The following is a 22,494-nucleotide window of genomic DNA, read 5'->3' as shown; positions in this document are numbered from 1 at the left end:
TTGTCCGAAAGATCGGCCGATATTCGCGCCGTTAGAGGGGCAATGTCATTGGCCAATTTTCGCGGTTCCTCCTCATTTCTTTTATCGGTCATGCTGGAAATTTTATGAAAAACGGCCGATTTTCGTAATCATTGGTGGCAAAAGAACCACTGATGTTTTGTTTTTCGGCCGAAAATTTGGCCAATAAACATACCGTCTATGGTCTGTATAAGTCTGCAGGACTGCTGTGCTAGAAATGGTCTGCATGTTGCAGGCCAGTTTTTTGCTGGACGATTCTGTGTGCCTTCTGTTGCCCCTTCTGAAAGCCCGAGTATATGATCTCTTACATCCAGTTAAGGGCTAACTCATGCCATAAAGTGAAGTGCAGCACACTGTAGATGTGCTTTAGGGTGCAGTTAACATTGGATAGCAATGCAATTCATACAGGGGGAGATTAAATAAAACTAGAGCAACTGGTGTAGCTGTGCATAGAAACCAAACAGATTTCAGGTTTTGATTTCAAAGCTTAATTGAGCCACTGAAGTTAGAAGCTAATTGGCTACCATACACAGCTGCACCAAATTCTGAGTGCTCCATTTTTAGTAAAGCTATCCCCACACTGTGTTACTGCAATTCACAGAAACATGATTTATAATGCATTGCACTGTAGATGTGCATTGAGCTGTCATTCAAAGCACCCAACACACATCCACACTTTATTATAATTATTATCAGCACACCCCAGAACACAAATACATATACGTAAAAAAAGAAAAAAATCACGCAAGACCTCTTTTTTCATGTGTTGAATTCAAAATTAAAAGGCTGCCTAAAGCTACATTCGATGTGCAATGCATTATGATGTGAAAGAGCCCTAAGTTAACGCAAAATAAAAACTAGATCTGCTAATCTGATTGGTTGTTACCAACAAGGCTCAACAAGTTGGTGTAAAGGTGTGTTATTTACTATATAAATTCACTTTTCAAAAGATTTCAGTACATGTATGAAAGAAATTTGTATTTGCAAGAATGAAACATCTCACCTTTTAGCCAAAAAGGAGGCTCCTGAATCTGGTGTGGTAACTCTGAAATAAAAGTTAATGGAGACATCTGTTAGATACGGGGGGGGGGGGGGCAATTCACTAAGAGATAAATACCGCATTCATTTTTGAGTTAAAATAACTCGTGGCAGTTATCTCAAAAGTAGTCAATTCACTAAAAAACATGCTTTATTTATAGAATGCATTCAATATTTAGGTAATATCACTTAAATTTAGCGTTATTTCGGCATTGTTTTTTTGCAATTTTTTTGCATGCTATCGCTGCACCAGATGAAGCTAATTCTGTAAATAAATGCACACAGAAATATTATGAAAACATTCTAGAGTGCTTTAATTCACAGAATGAGCTCCCTACGGTGAAATGTTACAATTTATTTCCATTCCTGAGCTCAGGACAGAACATTTCCACACTTATACATTGTATACTTTTAACTTACTGACCAGTGCAGAATGTGTGTGTGTTCTAAAGGGCTTGTTCACACTTGACTAATTCTAATGCTATCAAAACATCCCTAGAGCAGTAGACAGGTGTTAATGAGCTTTAAAGTATGAACATTCTACAGGCATTAACAACACTCCCCCAAACGCCCTATGTGCGGTTTTGAGGCACTTTACAAGCTTTACTGCACTACAAATACCTATAATAAAAGTAATGGTATTAACGCCCTGCAAATGCCTGCAAGGGATTTGAGGAGCATCACCATAGACTTAATTGGGAGGCTTTGAATGGCTTCAACTCCTCTTGACTGGACATGAGGCTTCAATTTTGACGCAATGCGATACTAACGCTTCACTAACTGTGTGCTGCCTATTGTATAATTTCCACAGGAGTTTAAGGAGCGTTACAAACGCTGCTCAAACACCTGCTTACAAAGCTAGTGTGAAATGAGCCTTAGTGAATTGACTTTAATGATTTATCTTTTCATTTTTTTTTTTAGCAGTATTTACTTCACATTCAGTATTTTACTTTGATGAGTTGACTTTTTCATTTTCTCATATTTTTGAAAAATGGGTCACGTGACCTTCATATCACATGCAAAATCCTTGAATGAACTGACCCCATGAAGAAGTAACACGGTATCTGTACTATTTTATCACTTTGTAAATAAGTAAAACAATAAAAGGTGACCCATGTTTATCCCTTGTCAATACGCACCCACTATTCCTTTTTGCTGCTGATATAACGTATGAGCGATCTTTAGATGTTGTGTTCCTCAGCACACTGCTCGCTTGTTCAGTCCTATTAAAGAGAATGGCAAAGTTAATAACTGCATTAAGACATTTGTCAACAGACTTTTATTCATTTTGAATGGGTTGTGAATTGACATACAGGTCTATAAGAATGCAAAACCCACCTAAATCAGGTCAAATGCACCTGTCATATAATTCTGAATGATATCAGAAGCATTTCAAACTGATGTAAATCTGATGCCATCGACCAAACCCATATCCATAATCACAGGCCCTTAGAGTGAAGTGGAGGGTTAACCATCCACAACAAACAAGGTTAGTATGAGACTGAACTCATCTGAATAAGCCTTCATCAACAGCAGCTTACTTTGTTCACAGAAATAACCAGATCTTTCCTTAATCCAAGGGATGATTTCCATGTCTATGGACACAGGCAGCCCTACACAGACATTTCTTAGTGACCTTGGATAAAAGCAATCAGTCATATTTTCAAGGATTATTGACATGCCTTTTTTTAGACTTTCAGATGAAACACAGAGGTAATATGTATATTTAATCCACTGCAGGTAATCTGTTTACTTTAAGTAAGTGTTAAAAATGTGAAGTGCCTAGGGTTTCGCCAAGCATGTGTGGTCACTGTGCAAAGCAATTGTTCTATGATGACAGAACTGCAGTTGCTTCCACTGCTGCATCCAATTATCTATGAACCACACAATGTATCATCATTCATGTGGTCTGAAAGAAAGCCACAGAACATACTTGTTCTAACCTGTCTTTATTTTGTGTCTGCTTTCATGACTCCAAACATAAGGACAGGTCAAGTGGGTAAGTTAGCACCCAATTGTTTTAATTGAGTGAACAGGATATAATTTGTCAGGTTTGTATTTTTGTCTGCGTCCCTATTTTAGCAATTTACCTTTAACATCCTGTATCAGTGACACCAGCAAAAGAATAACTAAGAACTTCAAAATTTTCCCTGCCCCAAAATATATGTTTTCGCCATTTAAAGGAAACCTGTATTCAAATAAAGATAGGACACCATTGCTGATCTCTTCTTTTGTAAATGGTAGTTGCCTGGCAGTGTTAGATCTCTTTTGTAACAGAACTAACATTTACAGAAGGAGATCTCTCCTTTTTGTTAATGCTAGTCATGTGGCTGTATGCACATCAGGAGTTCTGACCTTACTGTGATGATGCTTGCTGCATTCTTATTTCAGGCCAGTGATTCATAAAGTGTCGAAGGAGGTAATGGCAGCCTATGTTTTTCCTTTCTATACAGGTTTCCTTTAAAAATGATATGCATGCATCTTGTTTATTTATCTAACATGGCAGAACAGGTTCATGGGCCACACATACATTTCTGAAAGACAGATTAGGCTTCTATAATTCTCATTTACATTTTGCAAACTTACAAAATCAAGGTATGGTAATAAGACTGAGAGGTGGAAACTGAGCTTCTGCTGTAATATTCATATAAAAAGAGTGTCTGCATTTCAACATGAATATATAAATAAATTAACAGGAACAATTATATAACTGCAATGATTGATCCCTTTTGTCCTCAGGTTCTAAATTTCTGGGTGTGCAAATGGGCCATGAGAGTTTCAGAGTCACTCACCACCCAGACACTGAGATAAGACCTTGATTACTTATAGTGTTTTGTATCTATCAAAAATTTGTTACATTGGCCATGAGCTTCTTCTTGGAGTTTTCAATCCAACTAGTCAGCTATTTGAAAGTTTTTATAAGGGATGAATTCACCTTTAGGAGCAATTTACATGTTACACCCATATTTAGGGTGTTCCTTTGCATGCACCTCCCGCTGCCATCGCTCCCCTTTCTGTGACAGCGGGTGGGGGGGGGATCTTCTCCGCCCACACAGCCGTGTCATCCATTCATAGTTTCTTGTGAATGAATAGACTACAAGTACCATCATCCATTGCTGCTGATGGCTGGTAGTTCTCAAACTGCGAGGGCACTGGTGAGCACTCTCATAGTTCATAAGTTTTTCCTGCTATTCAGTAACTGCCTGCCATATGGGAGGTAGAGACAATCAGCTTACTGAGATTCTTCAGCATTCTGGCGTTGCACCCACGATCTACTGATCGCAGGTTTAATGCTGTAAATACTGCAATGTAAAAAAACAATAAATGCATATTTTTGTACCTGCAAAAAGATTGCCTTTTATTATTATCTTTTTTTTTTTTTTTTACAAAAAGGTGAACTTATTCTTTAAAGCAAACATTCTAACTAGGAAAGACTACCACAAGGTGCTTGCATTTACATTTGTTAGCAATAATAAACCTTTTGTGGGTCTGATTTTAGCTTCACATTGCTCCTAAAGACTTGACTTTCCCGACTTATAAGAGAATACAGTATTTTCCCCCAAGGGTGGAGAAGACAAGTTTCCACTATTAATTGCATACAAAAATCATTTTAATTTGCTTCTTTTAATCTATAGAAATAATTGTCACCTCTTAACTTGCTCCTGCTGTGTGAACAGTGTCTCATCATCTGAAAGGTCTGCTGACTTGTTTCTTACATTATATGGTGCCCTAAAAAAACATGACATGAATGATGACAAGTTATAATATTAAAAAATTTTGAAAAAAACAATCATGTATACTCGCCTAGGTGGATGCAGTATTGATCCGATGCTGCATCTGTTCCCTGCTGCTTGTACACTGAGAACTGAGCGTTCAAAGACCACCGATTGCTTAGTTCTCCATCTTCACTGAGCAGAAAGCCAGTGACTGTCAGTCACCAACTCTCTGTTCTGCCCCTCCAGCTTATTGGTTGGGATTCCTCAAAATTCTGTTCTTGCTGAGTGACATCAGTCGACAGCAGACTGTAGCCCAGAGTTCATTAGGGCTGATTAGGGTAGGATTATAAGTAGGAATATAGTCCTTCAGGGGAATATATAGTGGCATCGTTGCCCCCTTTGAACCATAAACCTCCCTACCAAGCTGACTATCCAGCTTTCACTTTTGCAGGGTGTCCCTTTCACACAGCATACCTAAGAATAATGAAAAAAATATTTCTCACCTTTCTAGTTGTTTCTTTGGAGCAGGTTTATATGCAGGACTCTATAGGAAGCTTATTTTATTTAGAATAGCTTCCAATAAGCAATTGGGACAGACTAAAGGACAGTTTTTAAAAGAGCGTTGACATACAATGCATCACCCAAGCCTTGAGATCTTTAACCCTTTGCTAGGACAGTGTGCACATCTAATTTACAACTGATAATGAGATCTGTCAGCACAGTATAGACATTACAGAAAAAGCTAGAAAAGTTTTTTAAGCAGCCTTTTTAAAATTTAAAAGTTATGCTATGTGAATGAACACATGTAACAAAAATAAAGTAAGTTGTTATCCCAATTTAGTTGCAGAAATAAAATATGCTTTAAGAAAACTCATTCAGAGTGCAAGAGCTTTTCTAGAAACTTTTTTTTAAGTGCTGAGAAAGGGCTACCTGCCTGTCTACCTGTTAAAGTTTGGGTGGGTAAAGGTGGGCTGAGTCAGTGGTGCTCTGTAGTGGTGATTTTGTGACACCAAAAGGAGAGCAGAGCCCACACACAGCAGATCAATGCCAGGTTCTACCCAAATTGTATGCAGTGCAAAAGAGAAGAAGAGAGGTAAAGTGGGAGTTTAAAAAAAATGAAGAAACAATTGGGTTTATTATAATGTTAATGAAACCAAGCTCTGTTTTACCAAGTTCATTGTGGCTAACCTATGCTGGTCTAACCACACATCTTAAGCCATGCCCACTTTTAAGGCTGAACATTGGGGAAATTAAAAAAAAAATCTTTGCAGTTGGGCTCCCTCTGCACTTCAAGGGTTAAATGCTTGTTTTTGTCTAGGATACTAGTAAAAAGCACATTTACTTACCTTATACCTCGCTCCCTCAGGCTTCTCTTTTCTATGTCCCCCAAAGTTTCATCTTTTCAGCCCTGCAGCCAGCATTCAATACATACCACCGCTACATAGTACATAGTGGGAACATTAATCCTGTATTGTAAGCAAGGACGCCAACAGCCCACCAACAACAAACAGGCATTGGAGAGGTGAGTGCTGGCTAAGATACGGCTAAGGTAAGTCAAGTACTTTTTACTGGAACCTTAAGCAAAAATGATCATATAACTCCCCAATTACAAGAGTAGTTATTTTAAAATATTTCTGGAGTTCAGCTTTAAATAAGCTACACACACTGTTAATAGGTCCCACCAACTTCAACATTTGGGTTCTCAGAACCAAAAAGGTGTCAGCCCTACCCACGCAATATCCAAAATAAAATAAACAAATTAAAGCACAAAATAACGGCATTATTTAAATGTCATATTCTTTTTGCTTACAGTTTCTTGTATTCTTCTGTAGACATTTTGTATCCCGTTGCTGTTGGGACTCGTGGAAGGCTGGTTGTGCGAGCCTGGATTTGGCTGATAATAAAATAAACCAATATTTTTAATGGAAGACATTAGTCTTTTTTTATACTGAAGCACATACAATTTATTATGGCCATATGTGTATGGTTGGTTGCAGGATCAGCACATTTAAAAAGGTCAATGAACACCTAAAATTCCTAATAATTTATATCAGGGTTGTAGGCTGTTAGTTATAATTCACAAAGACCCATACTTATTGACAAGTAGTCATGATCAAAGAGTGTGACAGTTGGTTTTGCCCACTTTAGTTTAAAATACCTTCTAAAAGGGGTTCTAAGTGAGGATGGCTTATCATAGCAGTAGTGGGGCTTAAAGTCAAGATTCCCTTACTAAACTATATATAAAGTGTCAGCATGAATTAAATGCAGGCAGTCCCAGGTATCTGAGTTTAATTCTCATAATCCAAGATCTAGCACACTCTGATATGCAAATACTGACTTCAGGAATAAAAGTCGAGATCTTGCCTGCCCCCTACCATCTCCCTTGCCTCATTATTGGTCACTGTGGCCACCAATTAGCCAATTAGGTTTTAGGACTAATAGTGAGTCATACGAGGTGGTAGAGCAGCCATATTAGATCGCCCTGGGTTTTGCGGACCCTGGATTATTGAAAAGCATGTGTGCATTTAATTTGACTGCATGACATCATATCTAAACTATATGAATATTACATTCTAACATCAGGAGCCACTGTTTTTAAAAAATAATGTACCGGATGTGCCATAAGCAAATTGTATTTACAGAGAAATAAACCATATTTGTTTCATATTACCCTACAGCTGTCAATTTAAGAGCAGTTAGATGTACAGTCAGCTTGTGACATCTGCATGTGCCTCATTGTCTAGAAATAATAATGATTTGTCATTAACAAATTCAGAAATTTTTCCTGACCTCAGTATGGAAAGTTTCTTGGTGTGGTAAATACTGTATTTTGGAACCTACAATCTTAATATAATTCTTTTACCATAATTATTATTTTGCTTTTCATTTTATATACAGTATCTGTCAATCAATGTAACTTTACCATATCTTTTATTAGTATTGTATAATAAATAATTACCTCTTCTGGTATCCATTGAAGAAAGTTGGGTTTTTCACTTGAGAGACCGCATTTACTGGCTGTCCCCTGCAGTTAAGTAAAACATTGTTAATTTGCTGCCATGATTGTGAATTAATATTGTACAGCGCTGAGCAAACTTTGTGGCGCCAAACACTGTATTATAATAATAATAATAAAAAACAGGTGTGATTGAAAATTTGTCTAATACTCAGTAAATGACCTGAATTAATTCTTCAATATTTTAAAGTCTCATGTGATTTTCATTTTTTTGTTTGTACTGCATTACTACATACTAATACTATATTGTATACTGTTATTTTGTGTTATCACATTGTTTATGGCACTGAACTCACCTTATGATATATGAAGATGCTGGCCTGCAAAGAGAAAAGAACAATTAATATATATGCTTTGAGACTGCTCCACTGCACCACTTTTGTGCCTATAAGTACTGTACATTCACATAAATACAGTAAATGCACCTTTGTCATAAAAAAACTGGTACATTATTCCTCAGTCTTGGCTAATTTACTACTGGAAACCTAAAAAATTCTATTCAGAATCATTTATTTAGAGAAGGGAGGGATAATAGAAAAAATATTTTTCAATCTTCGTACTGTAGGTACAGGCCAACCGATTTCTGCAATTAGCTTTCATGGACAATAAGTGGGAACCAAGTCCATAGCTCTGTTGAAAAATAAAATATGATAAATCCCAGCTCCAGAACATTTTTTTTAAAGTTTTATGTAAACAGGGGAAGCCTTACTATCTATCTCTGGTAACTTTTTATTGCAATCTTTATATCCACTTGGAAAATTTCCCCTTAATTCCTTTCGATTTGAATGTATCAGATAGAACAAGAAGTGAGGAGAATAATTTCACACATTTTTTTCAGTAAAGTAGGAATGTCTTTCGGGTTTTATTGTCGTTTGTGAGACAGAACAGGACATAAGGTGAATCATCCTCAAAGAGAACACAGGCAAGATTTAAAACCAGGTAGAAGTTCCAAACCTTCCCCACTTAGTTGAAGCAAAAAAGCTAAAAACCACAAAAGTGTTTGTTGTTAAGGTTTAAATGATTCCTTGAGCTCAGGTAAAAAACACATACTGTAGTACAAGTCATTAATCGCATTTACTGTTCCAGTAATATACAGCAGAATCACTTACCTGTTGCTTGTGGTGGATGATGGAGGCGATAGCTTGGATGTTGTGGACGGTGTTGTATTGGTTTCAATGGAGCTGTATGAGAACTGTCTATTGAAAAGACAGATATACACACATAAATCACACATTGATCTTTAGATACAGGTTTTGGTTCACCATTCCAAAATGAGGTAATTCTCTTTCAAGTTCCCTGTATGTAGGGCTGAAATCGGGAGGCCCTATAAATACCCCTCTCAACTGCCAAAGTAGTGTAAAACTGTGAAAAAATGGTTGCGGAAAAGTAAATAAAGAAAGAAACGTACCAATACTTAATGAAAATCAAAGGATAAAAAATGATAAAAAATGCAATTCAATACATAATTGTTGTGACATATATATTTGTGCAAAATAGTGATAAAAAAGTATGTATCAAACTGTGATAAGTACACACTCCATCTTTAAAAAACATGATACAGTGATGTGAAACCTCCACCGTATCCCCAATTACTTTCACCTTTTAGTTTAACAATCACTATAAAGGTAACATTAGTGTGAGGGTAACAACCCAGGCAGATAGATGATCACAGGTGGAAACTTCCACATGCAGGTAAGTGCAGTGTGGTGTGGTAGAGTAATTACAGTCTGGCTGTAGGAACAATAACTTGATAGAGCGCCATGCCAGGGAAACACTCACAGTTCTGTGTGATTTGAGAACACAACAAGTTCAGATGCACCAACAACATCTGTCTCAGAGGACAGATTGTGGCCTTACCGGTCCAATCTCAATGGGGAGGCATCCAAAGTAGGATGGTGTGTCCCTAGCCTGTCCCTCCTTGTCAGGAACCTCTCCCTGCCACTATAACTTTCCCTGACAGACTGGTGCTCTTTCCCTCTCCTATCCACTTTACAAAAAATGCTCCAAAACCTGTTGGCAGGACCTTAAAAAGACTTTGTTGGCCCATGATGGCCACCTGGGGTACCTGAATGCACTTTAGCCAGCCAGAATGCTGCCTCAGGGGACCCAGAAATCAGAGAGAAACCAGGTTTCTCCAGACTTCCTCTCAGGCTGTGAAGGTTGAGTGCCGCCTACAGTTGAGAAGGCAGACTGCACTTGCCTACCCTCCCCCCCTCTTTGACAGATGCTGTCTTTAGAACAACAATGATAAATGTGCAAAAGGAAACATGGTTAAGTCAAAACAATGAAAACAGGTTCAAACAACATATTAAGAATATCTCACAGCAAGTTGCCCGCAAAGGGAGATGACTTTCTTGGTTCTCAGAAAAGTCACTTGGCAAGGATTCATCTTCAGGTCATGACTCAGCAGCTGCAGGTGTTAAAAGGGTCACGTCTCCCCTGTCCTCTCCTCACATGGGCCCACATCTGTCTGCTAAGATGCATCAGAACAGTCTGTTGTACTGGATGGAGTTGCTGGGTTCCCCATAGTTCCAGCACCAGAGTTTTCAGTGCCTTCAGTTGATGGGAGCTGGAGGGACAAGCACAAGTGAAGGCAGAAACCACTCAGTGGGGGCCTAGTGCATTGGCAGAAGATCAGTGGAATCAAACACCTCCTGGCCCTTGGCAGGCTTTTTGGAGCAGTGACCAGTTAGCAGGGTCCTAGCATGTTGCGATGAAGTTTCCTCTTCACAGGGTTGGACCCCTCAGAGACCAAGTTGTACACCGGGGTAGCTGGGAAAGTTTGCCCCACCTCCCGATATAGAGTAAGCTCCCACTTGGGCTCCAATTTACTGCCCTGGTGCTTTTGGTATTCTTCAGCAATACCCGGTCCAAATGCTTGACATGACCATCAAATGTCTTGGAAAAGATAATATCGTCCAGGTAGACTAACTCGGTTTCAAAGTTAAAGTCTCGTTGGCATCTTTCCATTAAGTGTTGGAAGGTGCTGGGGATGTGGCTTAGGCAAAGGGCATGCTTTTAAATTCAAATAATCCCAATGGAGTGATAAAGGCAGTCTTTTCTTGATCCTGGTCCTTGACAGGGGACTTGCCAATAGTCGCTAGCCAAATCCAAAGGAAATGGAAAAGAATTTGGCTTGCCCAAGTGCCACCAATGACTCCTCTACCTGAGGCAGTGGGCAGGTATCTTTGTGGGTACAGGCATTAAGTTTGTTATAGTCCATACAAAACCCCAGACTGCCATCTTTCTTTCGCACCAGGAAAACAGGGGTAACCCAGGGGCTGCAGCTTTCCCAACCCCCACCCTGTAGCATGTTGAGCAGATCCTTGACCTCCTGACACAGGGCTGGGGGAATGTGTCTGTACAGATCTCTAATGGGTGGTGTATCCACTGTGTGAATTGGGTGGTTATTTGCTTCGGTGAATCCGTAGTTTTCCAGGATGGTGCGAAAGACTAGCAAGTGCTTCTCCAGCAACTGATGAAGTAGTCTCTGTTGCAGCAGATGCAAGTCTTGGAAGGGTATGTCCAGCTGTTTCAGTAGTAGATTATATTGGGTCTCATCAAATGACGTTGAGGTCACATGTATGGGGGGCTTTCAGCCTGGGTTGATCTTCTGAGATGGAGTGACGGGGGAGTGATATTGGGGTTGTTCCTCTTTCTCTCTGGCTGCAGTACTACTCTAGTTGAGCACCACTTATGGTGGAGAATGCAGACTGCACCTACCTATGCACAGACTGATAGCTTCTGCTCTTGGAGGGACCGAGGAATGCTGCAGGCTGCTGTCTGGTAATCTGTCTAAGCGGTGCTTTGGCTTTGTGCATAGTGGAGCTATTGTGGCTGGCAATTTGGTGCCTCTACATGGTTTGTTGAATACCTGTGTTTCCTCTGCATACTGCATAATTTTACTTTAGTGTTAAAATCTTTGGCAGTGAGCACTTTGATTTGTATTTTTCTTTGAGTTGAGTGGTTGGAGTTGGTGCTGGTGTGGTCTGAGTTCATTATCCCTGTTGATGATCTATTTGGAGTCCATCAATCTGTGGAAGTTTCCATCTGTGGCCATCTATCTGCCTGGGTTGTTATCTTCATACTAATTAGACCTTTGTAGTGAGGGTCAAGCTAAAAAAGGTGAGAGTGCGCCTAATTGGGGATCTGATAAAATGTTTTACAAATCTCTATTTTGTGTTTTTGTAAAGATGGAGTGTGGACTTATTACAGTTTGATACAGACTTTTTATCACTATTTTGCACAAATATATGTGACACAATAATCACATATTGATTTGCATTTTTTAAATTTTATTGTCCACTGATTTTCATTGAGTATTGGTATTAGTATGGATTTACTTTTCCACCACCTTTTTTCACGATTTTACACTATTTATGTCACCATAATTTTATAGATGCTCATATTTTCTCATATTTTCACTATTTATTGATTTCATTTAACACTTAGTGTTACCACATTACGGGAATCCTGCTTTCTGTGCTTGTCTCCCACACCTCGTTCAAAATGTGCTGTGTCTGCAATCTGCAGTGGGTGTCAATGTAAAACAAAATGACACTCAAAACACAGATAGCAAACGCAGTGCGCTTGCCTACACCAGATCGCACCATACAAAAGTACCATACAATCTGGTTGCAGTGTGTTTTTTAAAGTAGTACATGCACTACTTTTGGTGCAATGCAGTGCGATTTCAGCCCATTCAAATGAATGCTGAAAATGTACTGCTCTCAAATCACACAGGAATGTGAAGGCATTCTTGTGTGATTCCTAGTGTCAACAGATCCTTAGTGCAGCACTTTACACACTTGTTTTTATATATGTATATACAATGCTCACTTTCACCTTCTTTCTTCATAGTTTGCTAATTCCGTTGCCCTTTTAATAATATAAAATGTATATATCTAGATAGATCTATCACTTACTTGTCGCTTGATTGAACAGGTGGAGAAGAGGAGCTTGTGATGACTTCTTTAGCTGTAAACATTCCAGAGTTTCTAAAAAAAAAAGAAAAAAAAAAAAAAAAAGGTTATATGGTGTCAATTATTTTGTCACTTGTGATAAAAGAGCACTCCAAAGACATACTGGTAGGTTAATTTGCTCCTATCTAAGTTGACCATACTACTGTATGTGCATGCGAGTATGTATGCATGTGATTTAGGGACCTTAGATTGCATGCTCCCCGAGGGCGGGGACTGATGTGGTTTTAAAGCACTGTATGAATTTCCAGTGCTTTATAAATACCTGTAGAAGTAGTAAGGAAGCCTACTGTTGATTACAATTAGCTTTCCTGTATAATGATATGAAGCAACAGACTTTCTTATGTCTCAGATTCCTGGGGAGAAAATCTGAAGCTACAGAAATCATTAGTGAACCCCACCCAGGTAAGTGCTATAAAAGTAACATTTGCTAAAGACACACCTTTCAACTTGTTCACTAAGGACATTATTGAACACTTTAGCTGAAATATACATTTTTTAACATTTGCATTACTCCAAAAGACCATTTATTTCTACATTAGTTGCTGTCACACCCACCTGTCAGGCTCAGAATCTGGGGTTGGAGACCACAAGAGTTTTCTGCCTTCGAGCGCCTTCAGCTGTGGAGATCTAAGACAAAAATTGTTGTACTTATTCTAGGAGTGCACTGAGTTTTGGATTTTTCTTTTATCTGCTTTTTATGTCATATATGGTTTAATTTATTAACGTTCTCATTTTGGACATTTTTAACTGATTATCACTAGGCACAATTGCACATGCTTAGCTTTAACTTTCAACATAATCAATCAATCAATCAATCAATCAATCAATCGGATTTATAAAGAGAGTGTCCAAACCAACCTTTAGAATTCAAATGTCAATGACAGATTCATGTATCTGCATTTGTGGCATGCACCACATACAGATATGTTTGCCACCTCATCCCTTTAAAACCGAACACATATTAATCACACAAGTTCTGTGGCTGATTAAGGTGTCATTAAACTCACTTAGAGCCTTATCTGTATTAAATTAGGCTCAGAACCTGTGTTCGGTTTTAAAGGGATGAGGTGGCAACCCTACACAGAGGTGCAATGAGGCCAGAGTGTCCACTCTATCCTCAGTGCAGATGAGCTTTTGAAGCTGGTTTTCAGAGACACTAGATCCTTATCAGGTCAGCTCCTCTTGCAATTGATAGTAGGCAGTGGGTGGATCAATAGACAGCTGCCTATTGGCTATAGAATCCACCTACTGCATGCTGCCACTCAAAAGGAGACAGTGGACCTAATTGGGAATAGTCCCTCACCGTCCACATTAGGTTCTGCTCACTATCAGCATTACCAGCTGCTTGAAGCCCATCAGCTATCAAGCCAACAGCATCTTTACACTGTGAAGCCAGCATTCTCCTTCCAGCCTGTTGGAGCCTGTCTTTAACAACCAGCTGGAAAGGGAAGTAGGTAGCGGCAGCAAACATGCCATCTGCTACACATCATATAGAGACAAAACACTCTGCCTCTCTCTGTACGCCAGATTTTGTTCAGGAACGGCAAGTGAAAGGGAACTTTCTCCATTGAGGACTCACAAAGTGATATAATCTTGACATAGGTTCTTACCATTCTATGATCTAATCTAAAACAAAAAATAATTTGCTTTGGATGGAGTTCTGCTTAAAGCTGTACTTCTCGCGTGGATCACAGGAGTGCAGTTTGTGCTGCACTCCTGTGACCGATTTTCAGCTGATAGCAGTCGGGATCCACCCCAGAGTTTGGAGCGGCACCTGGCTCAACCTCTCAGTGATACTCTGAGAGCCTGAGCCACCCGCTCCCTCCCCTCTCACAGCCCAGTAGTCCAGTGAGCATGTGGGGGGCTAGAACAGACATTGGTGACTGACAGTCACCACTCTCTGCTCAGAGCGGCTGTGAGAACTCAGTGATCAACAGTCATGTTCTCACTCTTAGAGCTGGCAGGGGGATAAATGCAGCATCGGACCAATGCTGCATCCACCTAGGTAAGTATGATTTTTTAAAAATAAGCAATCCCACACTTCTTTTAAGAGCTCACGTACTTCTTCACGATACAGTATCATACATTTAGGGCTCATTTACAGTAATGCATTGTAGTAACATACATGCATTTAAGCTACATTCACACGGGTGTACCTATGCGGTTCTATTCATGTCTGATGGGATGCAGCAGCTGCATGGACACAGCTTTTGGTCCCAAATGGAAAACCATGGACAACCCTGTGGGTGGGTATCCCCACACGCACGTTGTCTACATTTGGGGACACACACATGCGCAGCTGTCAAATTAGGACCAGTGGCTCTGTCTGTGCAACCACTAGGTCCCAGAAGGCATGAATGGGACTGCCTGCATGCAGATGGATGGAACACCTGCGCATCACATGTAAGTGAGGTCTTATTGTGTTGATCATCCACTATAGTGTTGAAAATTCACCACTATTAAACACATTAGCACCAGTTCTGTAAAATCACTCTTATTATCCTAACCATGGAGCAGCTGCTACAAACACTTAATTTCTGTGTTTTCACACGGAACTTTGTTCGGGAGTGAACAGCCTATAGAAGGCTTTATTTGTGGAATTATCTTCTCCCGATGAAGTGTTCTCTGCAGGGGCGGACTGACAACTCATGGGGCCACCGGGCAATAAGAGATCATGGTGCCCCTGTGTCCTTACTAAAAAAAGCCTATGAAAAAGGTACCAGGGGCATCTCATGGGGCCCCCTACTAACCCCGGGCAATGCCCGAGTTTCCAAATGGTCAGTCCGCCCCTGGTTCTGTGCAGGGATGAAACAGGATGGCATGTCATAGTAGCTGTTCCATGATTGATAGAATAAAAGTGAATACAGATGGATGTTTTTGAGCTGCCTAATTCTTAAAATAATTTTTTATTCCAACAGAGGAAACCATTACTAATCATGGAATTACCTTACAAAATAAAAAATGTTTCAAAAATCTGTCATTATATCTGTAGGATAAGCCTGTGGGTGCAGCCAAGTAAATACACACTATCAGTTCACTATTTAGGAAATAAACACAATACTTTTATGAATCCATGACTATATGGGCTCTTTTTGTAATGACCAATGAGTATGTCTTACACTGGGCTGGTGACATCTTCTTTCTCATCGTCAGAACCTTGATGAATCCAGCTCTTGTCCATCTTCAGCTTTGTCCGCACTTTCATCTGTTTCAGAATAGTTTGCCGGTCCTTTTCCGAGTTGTCTTTCCCTCCTGAAATCATTACAAAGGTCTCAGATCATTTCACTTCAGTGAGTAACTTTTTGTTTCTGGTGTGATAAATATTTTTTTCCAGACCTGAAAGGTAAGTGGTCAGATCTAAATCCAGAGAAGGATTCATCTTTAGGCAGGAGGAGAATAGCCAGGCTGATTGGCATATGTCTGACCCATGCACAGACATGAGGTTTTCTTCCCATGGGCCAAGAATGGCCAGATTGGGAAACTGTATGATCCCAAGTTCATAGATATACTATGAACTATGGTACTATATAGTATACCAGATTTCATAGTGGATAGTGTTTGTGTTAGTAGCGGATGAGGCATAAAGAATCCAGGATAACTGAACAGGGTTACACAATTCAGGATATTTTGGGCCATACACATTCAGATGTATTTGTAAAAAAGGTGCTGAAAAAAACACTGTTTGAGTCAGCCATTATTTGTGTCCATTGATTGTATAAAAAAAATCAAAAATTAGTAATTTAGATTTTTATGGCCTTGTTCACTATAACAAGAGGTAGCTAAATTTACTGCTCCTATATACTGTACTTCCATTTGTCACTGTATCCACTGTATTACTATTCCATGTGATCCACTCACCTGTCTGTTCAGGTATGAATGGCTCACAAAATCAACCTTGGGCAAAACACTAATAGCACTATAGCCTGCAGTGTGTGAATGGGCGCCCAGTGTCCACCCTCAATTGGAAACTAAAGCATTTGATAAGTTTGCTCAGGGGTTTCTCAACATAAATATGAATTAATTTGATCAATGTGGCTCAATGTACTTGATTTAGCTCTATATTTGGATTTCTATAGCCTAGAGATATAAAATGTCTTTGGCCATGCTTCATGGAACAGAATATATAATGTATGAGAATTGGGCACTTTATGCTATTAGTCTGTATGCAATTAGTATCTCTAGTCTTTAAAGTAGAGCTATAGGCAAAACCTTTCATTTTGGATATAGTAAAGGAGCGTTATATGGCGTCAGTTTATTTTTTGCCATCTGTGTCCCATTGGGGAGATTTCCTTTCACTTCCTGTCCAAAAGCCAAAACAGAAAGCGAGAGGAAATCCCTGCAATTTAAGGGAATTCCTTTCGGAGGCCTAAGTCACCAGAATTACTATCTCCATTGGAAAATTTCCCCTCTATTACTTTTCTGGGGACAATCCAACATTTGGGGGTTCTTTTACTTTCACTTTTTATAATAATAGAAAACAGGAAAAATAGGGAGGGTAAATCCCCCCTAATGGGACACAGACAGCAATAAAAACCTAGCAGGTGTCCTAATGCATCTTCACTCTGTCAGAAACTGAAAAAAATGTCATACTTTACCATTGTATTCTTGTTTATGAAAAGTGGGCTGGGCAGCAAGACAATAAGTTATGTTGGGTTGTAATGTACAATTGTGTCTGTATGTTTTCTTTTTGTACTGAAAACAGATGTAGTTGCCCTCCTCTAGTTAGGCTACAAGGTAAATTTAGTTCTTGGCTCCACTGTAGTGAGTGGAGTAGTGATTGTGTTTTGGTCTTTTCAGGGTTCCCTGAGCTGAGCGTTTGATTACTCCACCTGCCTCTCAAAGAAATTTCCATAGCACAGGACTGGGAGATTTAAATTATCAGCTGAATAAATTATCATGCCTCAGCCAGTCCCTGAAAGGGGGCATCCAGAAGGTGGCTGGGGAGGTGATAAATGTGTAGGAGGCCTGAACAGTGGGTTCTTTTCCCTCTAGGGAGGGTTCCCGTGGGGGGAGATAGCCTTAGCGACAAGAAACTACAGTCTGGGACTCAGCAACTGCTGGGCTGAGGGACTGGAGAATATTTCCTGAGGGTTACATTTGCTGGAGAACATTGCATTGAAGTCCTGGCTTGCAGAAGAATTTAGTTAAAGTGGTTGTAAATCCTAAACATTCTCTGCATTAAGGTAAAAAATGTTTCAGGATGCGTATCACCCCCTACCCCTTCTTATACTTACTGTAATCCAGTATCAACCCAGCCCATGTGTAGCAGCTCTCTCTTCTTCTCCCTGTGCTCACAAGCTTTGCTGAGGCAGGAGCCATTGGCTTCTACTGCTGTCAGTCAAATCCTGCAATGAGGAAGCGGGGCTGAACTGTGCTGTCTTTTTCTATAGACACAGGCAGTGCACTCCAGAAAGAGCCTACAGGTGTGTCACCATAGGAAGTGTTTTCCTATGGTGGCACACTGAGAAGAGGAGCAAGGAGCACCAGAGGGGAACCTGAGAAGTGGAGGAGTAGGGCTGCTCTGTGCAATACCATTGCACAGAGCAGGTAAGTATAACAGGTTTGTGATTTAATAAAAAAACTTTTTTTTTTACTTTACAAATGCTTTAATCTCCCTCACTGAGGATCTACATGTGGATGCTGGGTGGCAGACAGCTCCTGAGACATTGTGAGTAAAGACCTTGCGGGGAATATTAGTTGTGCAAGTGCCAAAAGGGAACTAAATGCTTGAGGTTGCTATATGGATTGCTGCTGTAAGGTCTTAGATATAATGGCCATTCCCTGCTACTTCCAGAAAAACTGTTATTTTAAGATTCCAGAGAAGTTTGTTCTGCTATTGTTGCTATCGATTGATTTGGAGTATCCTGTGACTCTAAACTGCTCTCTTCTTAATGTTCTTCAGGAATAAATACTAAAAGACATCCACTAGACTGAGCCTGAATTGATGGTATGCATAGGACTGTGCTTGTGTGACTGGAAGCCTCTGTACTACTGGGGAAGACCTGGGAATATTCTCAGCGGCCCCTCCAGGGGTGAGCGCTACACATACATGGTTTATTACAGGTATTTTTATAGCACTGACAGGTAACACATCACTTTACATACTGCACATTCACTCCAGTCCCTGCCTTCAAGGAACGTAAAAATCAATATCTCACATGCATGCATGGGCCAGTTTAAACAGAAGACAATTAACCTACCAGCATGTTTTTGGAGCATGGAAATATACCAGTGTACAGGGAAACATACAAACTCTACAAAGATCGTATTTTGACTGGGATTTGAACCAAGAGCCATTGTGCTGCAAGCTTCTGTGCATCCCTGCATACAAAATGTACATTGAAAAAGAAATTACCTTTCTTTGTTTGTACAGATGTCATTGTTGCAACCACTCTGTATCCACGTCTATTGTATTATGATAAACCTGAAAAACAGAATACATTTATATTACTTAAACAGCAACAATATAATTTAAAGCAGAACTTCATTCTCTCAATTACCATTGATTATTGTTAATCCCTATGCTGCCACTGCCAGAGCTGTTTTTGCATTTTTTGCACACATTTAAAAAGATTACACAAAATCCCCAAACATTATATATTTTCTGAAAGAAGACACCATGGGTGCTCAACCTGTGGCCCTCCAGCTGTTGCGGAAATACAAATCCTATCATGTCACTGTTGTTGGGAGTCATTCTTATAACTATCAGGCCTTGCAATGCCCCATGGGATCATAGTTCTGCAACACCTGGAGAGCCACAGGTTGAGCACCCATGCCCTACAGAATAAAATAATGGTAGTTCCAATTTTTTATGTCACATGATATTAATGCAAAGGTCTAGGAAACACACAATTTTAGTAAAAAATCACTAAAGTGAATTTCAGGCCAAACAAACGCAATAAATTACACAAAGTTTTGGTAAACTTTAAATTTTTGTGTGCCTGTGAAATGGTGACAAACTTTAGTATCCTATATTTTCTATAGGCGACGCTTCAAAAGCCCTTACAGGTCTTCAGTTTAGTGTTACAGAGGGGGTCTTGTGCTAGAATTATTGCTCTCACTGCGGTGTGCGCGGCGATATGTAATGTGTATCGCAATGGATAATTTCACACGTAGGCGACCCCGACGTTTGTGTTTACATATGTATATGTGGGGGTAGGGGGCCTCAACATTTTTTTTTGATTGGGGGGGAATGTTATGTGCTTGCGTGTAACCATTTTTTTGCAATAAAAAATTTTATTTTATTAAATCAATTTTTTTTTCATCACATAGGGGACACAAAGTCAAACTCACTTCTTCAGGGAAGCCTACCCCACCTCCACCTAAGAACTGTACTTGAATCACCTCCACCAGATCATCCCCCGCAGCTATCACCTTTTGTATCACCTCCCCCTTCCTTTAGATTGTAAGCTCTACGAGCAGGGCCCTCACTTTCTTTCTGTACTGAAATGAATTGTAATTGTACTGTCTCCCTTATATTGCAAAGCGCTGCGCAAACTGTTGGCGCTATATAAATCCTGTATAATAATAATAATAATAAATAATAATGTGATGATCTCTCTCTTTAATGAGACATGCATGTCTCCCCTGGGTTCCACTGGATGTATTGCAATGCAAATTGCATTATAATACATGTCTCCCCAGGTATTCTAGCCGGGGAAAGTGACAGCTGTGACTCAGAAGTGACTTTATACACGTCGCTTTCTGGGTCACAGTAAGAAGGGGAGGAGAGCGGACATGTGTCCACTCTTCTCGCTCTCCTTCACCCCCCATGCCCAGAATACATGGATAGAGTGTGCGGGGTGGGGGGGAACCATTACCGGGGGCTGTGGAAGCAATTGAGCGGTAGCGCAGCCACCCAACTGCTTCTACCTGACAGGCAGGAGTCTGCCTGAGAGTTTTAGAGTCTCGCAGGACCCCTTCATCAGGCATGTGACAAATGCCTGATGAAGGGGTCCTGCGAGACTCCGAAACGTTGCCTTGCTGTAACTATGTGATGGTTTATTAAAACCTTTGGACCCATATTGGTGATCCTCGGTGTGCTGGTGACATTTTTTCCTTGCTGATTTTGTTCGGTTCCAGCCGACGGTCACTGCAGCACCCACTCATACACACAGCCATTTTTTAACGCAGGAACGTGTGCGTTTGGATCATATACTTGCCTGAGAGTTTTAGACACAATCCTGGTGGCTGCAGCCATTGCTGTCAGGTCTGTACGAGGTATGTACCTGGAAGTTACTGGGTTAAACTGTTTTTACATTTCTTCAGTTACTTCCTGGTTTCCAGGCCTTGGCAAATGATGGCACACATCCTAGGAGTCGTCACAGCCAGTGAGCCAATGAGAAGAGAGCAGGGGTAGGACCAAGCCATGGCTTCATGTGTGAATGGACACATGGAGCAGTGGGTGCCCCCATAGCAAGCTGCTTGCTGCGGAGGCACCCGCCAGAAGGGAGGGGCCAAGAGCACTGGCGGGGGACCAACTCAGGGGTATTTTGCCAGCACTGGCTTTTATAAACATGCATAATTGGACAAAGCTGGGGATCACTGCTATAGATCAATTATAAAATATGACATTTTTCACGTTGTAGTGACCAACCAGTAATAATGGGGGTTATTTACTGAAACTGGAGAGTGCAAAGTCTGGTGCAGCTCTGCATTGAAACCAATCAGTTTCCAGGTTAAATGTCAAAGCTTAAAGTGGAGATCCACCAAAAAGGGGAAGTTCTGCTTTAAGGACTTGTCCTCCACTCCATGTTAAGGATTGGCACCTTTGGGGAGTGGGTACCCGAAATTGACAGGTACGCTCTCCCACGTCCGCTGCGATCACCTAGGCGATCGGAAGTGGATGTTGTCCTACCCCCTCCCTCCCCATAGTCTTCTGGGACATGTAACAGGTCCCAGAAGACTACGAAACCATTCACAAAGCGCAGCACTACTTGTGCATGTGCAGTGAGCACCCGGATGAGGAGCCGCAAGCGGTCACAGCCAGGTTCCCACACAGATGCCGGCACCAGGAACACCAGACAGCCGGTGAAACAGGCTGTGGGGGTGGACACCGCGGGATTGAGGGACAGGTAAGTGTCCATTTTATAAGAAATTACCAGATACAGTTTTTGTAGCTGCTAACATTTATTTTTTTCACTGGAACTCCACTTTAACTGAACAAGCTGAATTTTGAAGCTGATTGGCTACCGTGGACAGCTGTATCAGATTCTAAGTGCATCAGTTTTAGTAAATCAGCAATGTCCTAACTTATGTGAACATAGCAGACTGGTCTCTGCAGACTAATTCGGTCATCAATAAGCCTTAAATGAAATTAATTTCTTAACATACAAAATGTAATAGTGTTAGAAATTGAACACAGTGATGTGCAGATGACAAAACCTCATTGGAATTACTATGTTCCAGACTGAATGAGCTGCGTAAACAGACAAGCTTGCGTTCTATTAGCAGATATGACACTCTCCCTACATTTCCAATGTACAATGATTTATGTCATGCTGTGCTGTTCTGCGGTGATGATGATTTATAAATCTGCATTACATTTTCACCCAGTTTGTGATATGTGACATACAACTGGAAATTAAAGAATGGCAATTTAGTAATCAATCATTTAGCTTTCTGCCATTTACTTTTTAAAGCAGCACTTCAGAGACAACCAAAATCATTGGTTTATTAGTTTCCTAAAGCAGTTACCGTCAAGGCATGCCTCTGGTGAGACAGA

General features: G+C 40.3%; 1 protein-coding gene across 8 annotated transcripts in view; it reads right to left on the bottom strand.

Annotated features, from left to right (window-relative positions):
• Nucleotides 1–22,494, bottom strand: part of ZNF185 (zinc finger protein 185 with LIM domain) — a 176,171-nt gene that overhangs the window by 96,919 nt on the left and 56,758 nt on the right. For all 8 annotated transcript variants that reach the window (XM_089651926.1, XM_089651929.1, XM_089651928.1 and 5 more), the window contains exons 2-12: nucleotides 19,126–19,194; nucleotides 15,890–16,022; nucleotides 13,326–13,397; nucleotides 12,714–12,785; nucleotides 8,898–8,984; nucleotides 8,085–8,108; nucleotides 7,732–7,797; nucleotides 6,583–6,666; nucleotides 4,705–4,785; nucleotides 2,196–2,279; nucleotides 1,022–1,063 (exon numbers count right to left, since the gene is read on the bottom strand). In XM_089651926.1, the coding sequence (XP_089508052.1) occupies nucleotides 1,022–1,063; nucleotides 2,196–2,279; nucleotides 4,705–4,785; nucleotides 6,583–6,666; nucleotides 7,732–7,797; nucleotides 8,085–8,108; nucleotides 8,898–8,984; nucleotides 12,714–12,785; nucleotides 13,326–13,397; nucleotides 15,890–16,022; nucleotides 19,126–19,150 (770 nt within the window). In that variant the 5' untranslated portion in view covers nucleotides 19,151–19,194. The remainder of the gene's footprint in view (nucleotides 1–1,021; nucleotides 1,064–2,195; nucleotides 2,280–4,704; nucleotides 4,786–6,582; nucleotides 6,667–7,731; nucleotides 7,798–8,084; nucleotides 8,109–8,897; nucleotides 8,985–12,713; nucleotides 12,786–13,325; nucleotides 13,398–15,889; nucleotides 16,023–19,125; nucleotides 19,195–22,494) is intronic.

This window comes from Staurois parvus, unplaced genomic scaffold, assembly GCF_062004578.1.
Source record: "Staurois parvus isolate SC_StPar_1 unplaced genomic scaffold, SC_StPar_1.0 ptg000668l, whole genome shotgun sequence".
NCBI classification, from domain to species: Eukaryota; Metazoa; Chordata; class Amphibia; order Anura; family Ranidae; genus Staurois; species Staurois parvus.
Note: the sequence above shows the minus strand (reverse complement) of the source record. Positions and strands in the feature narration are given on the sequence as shown.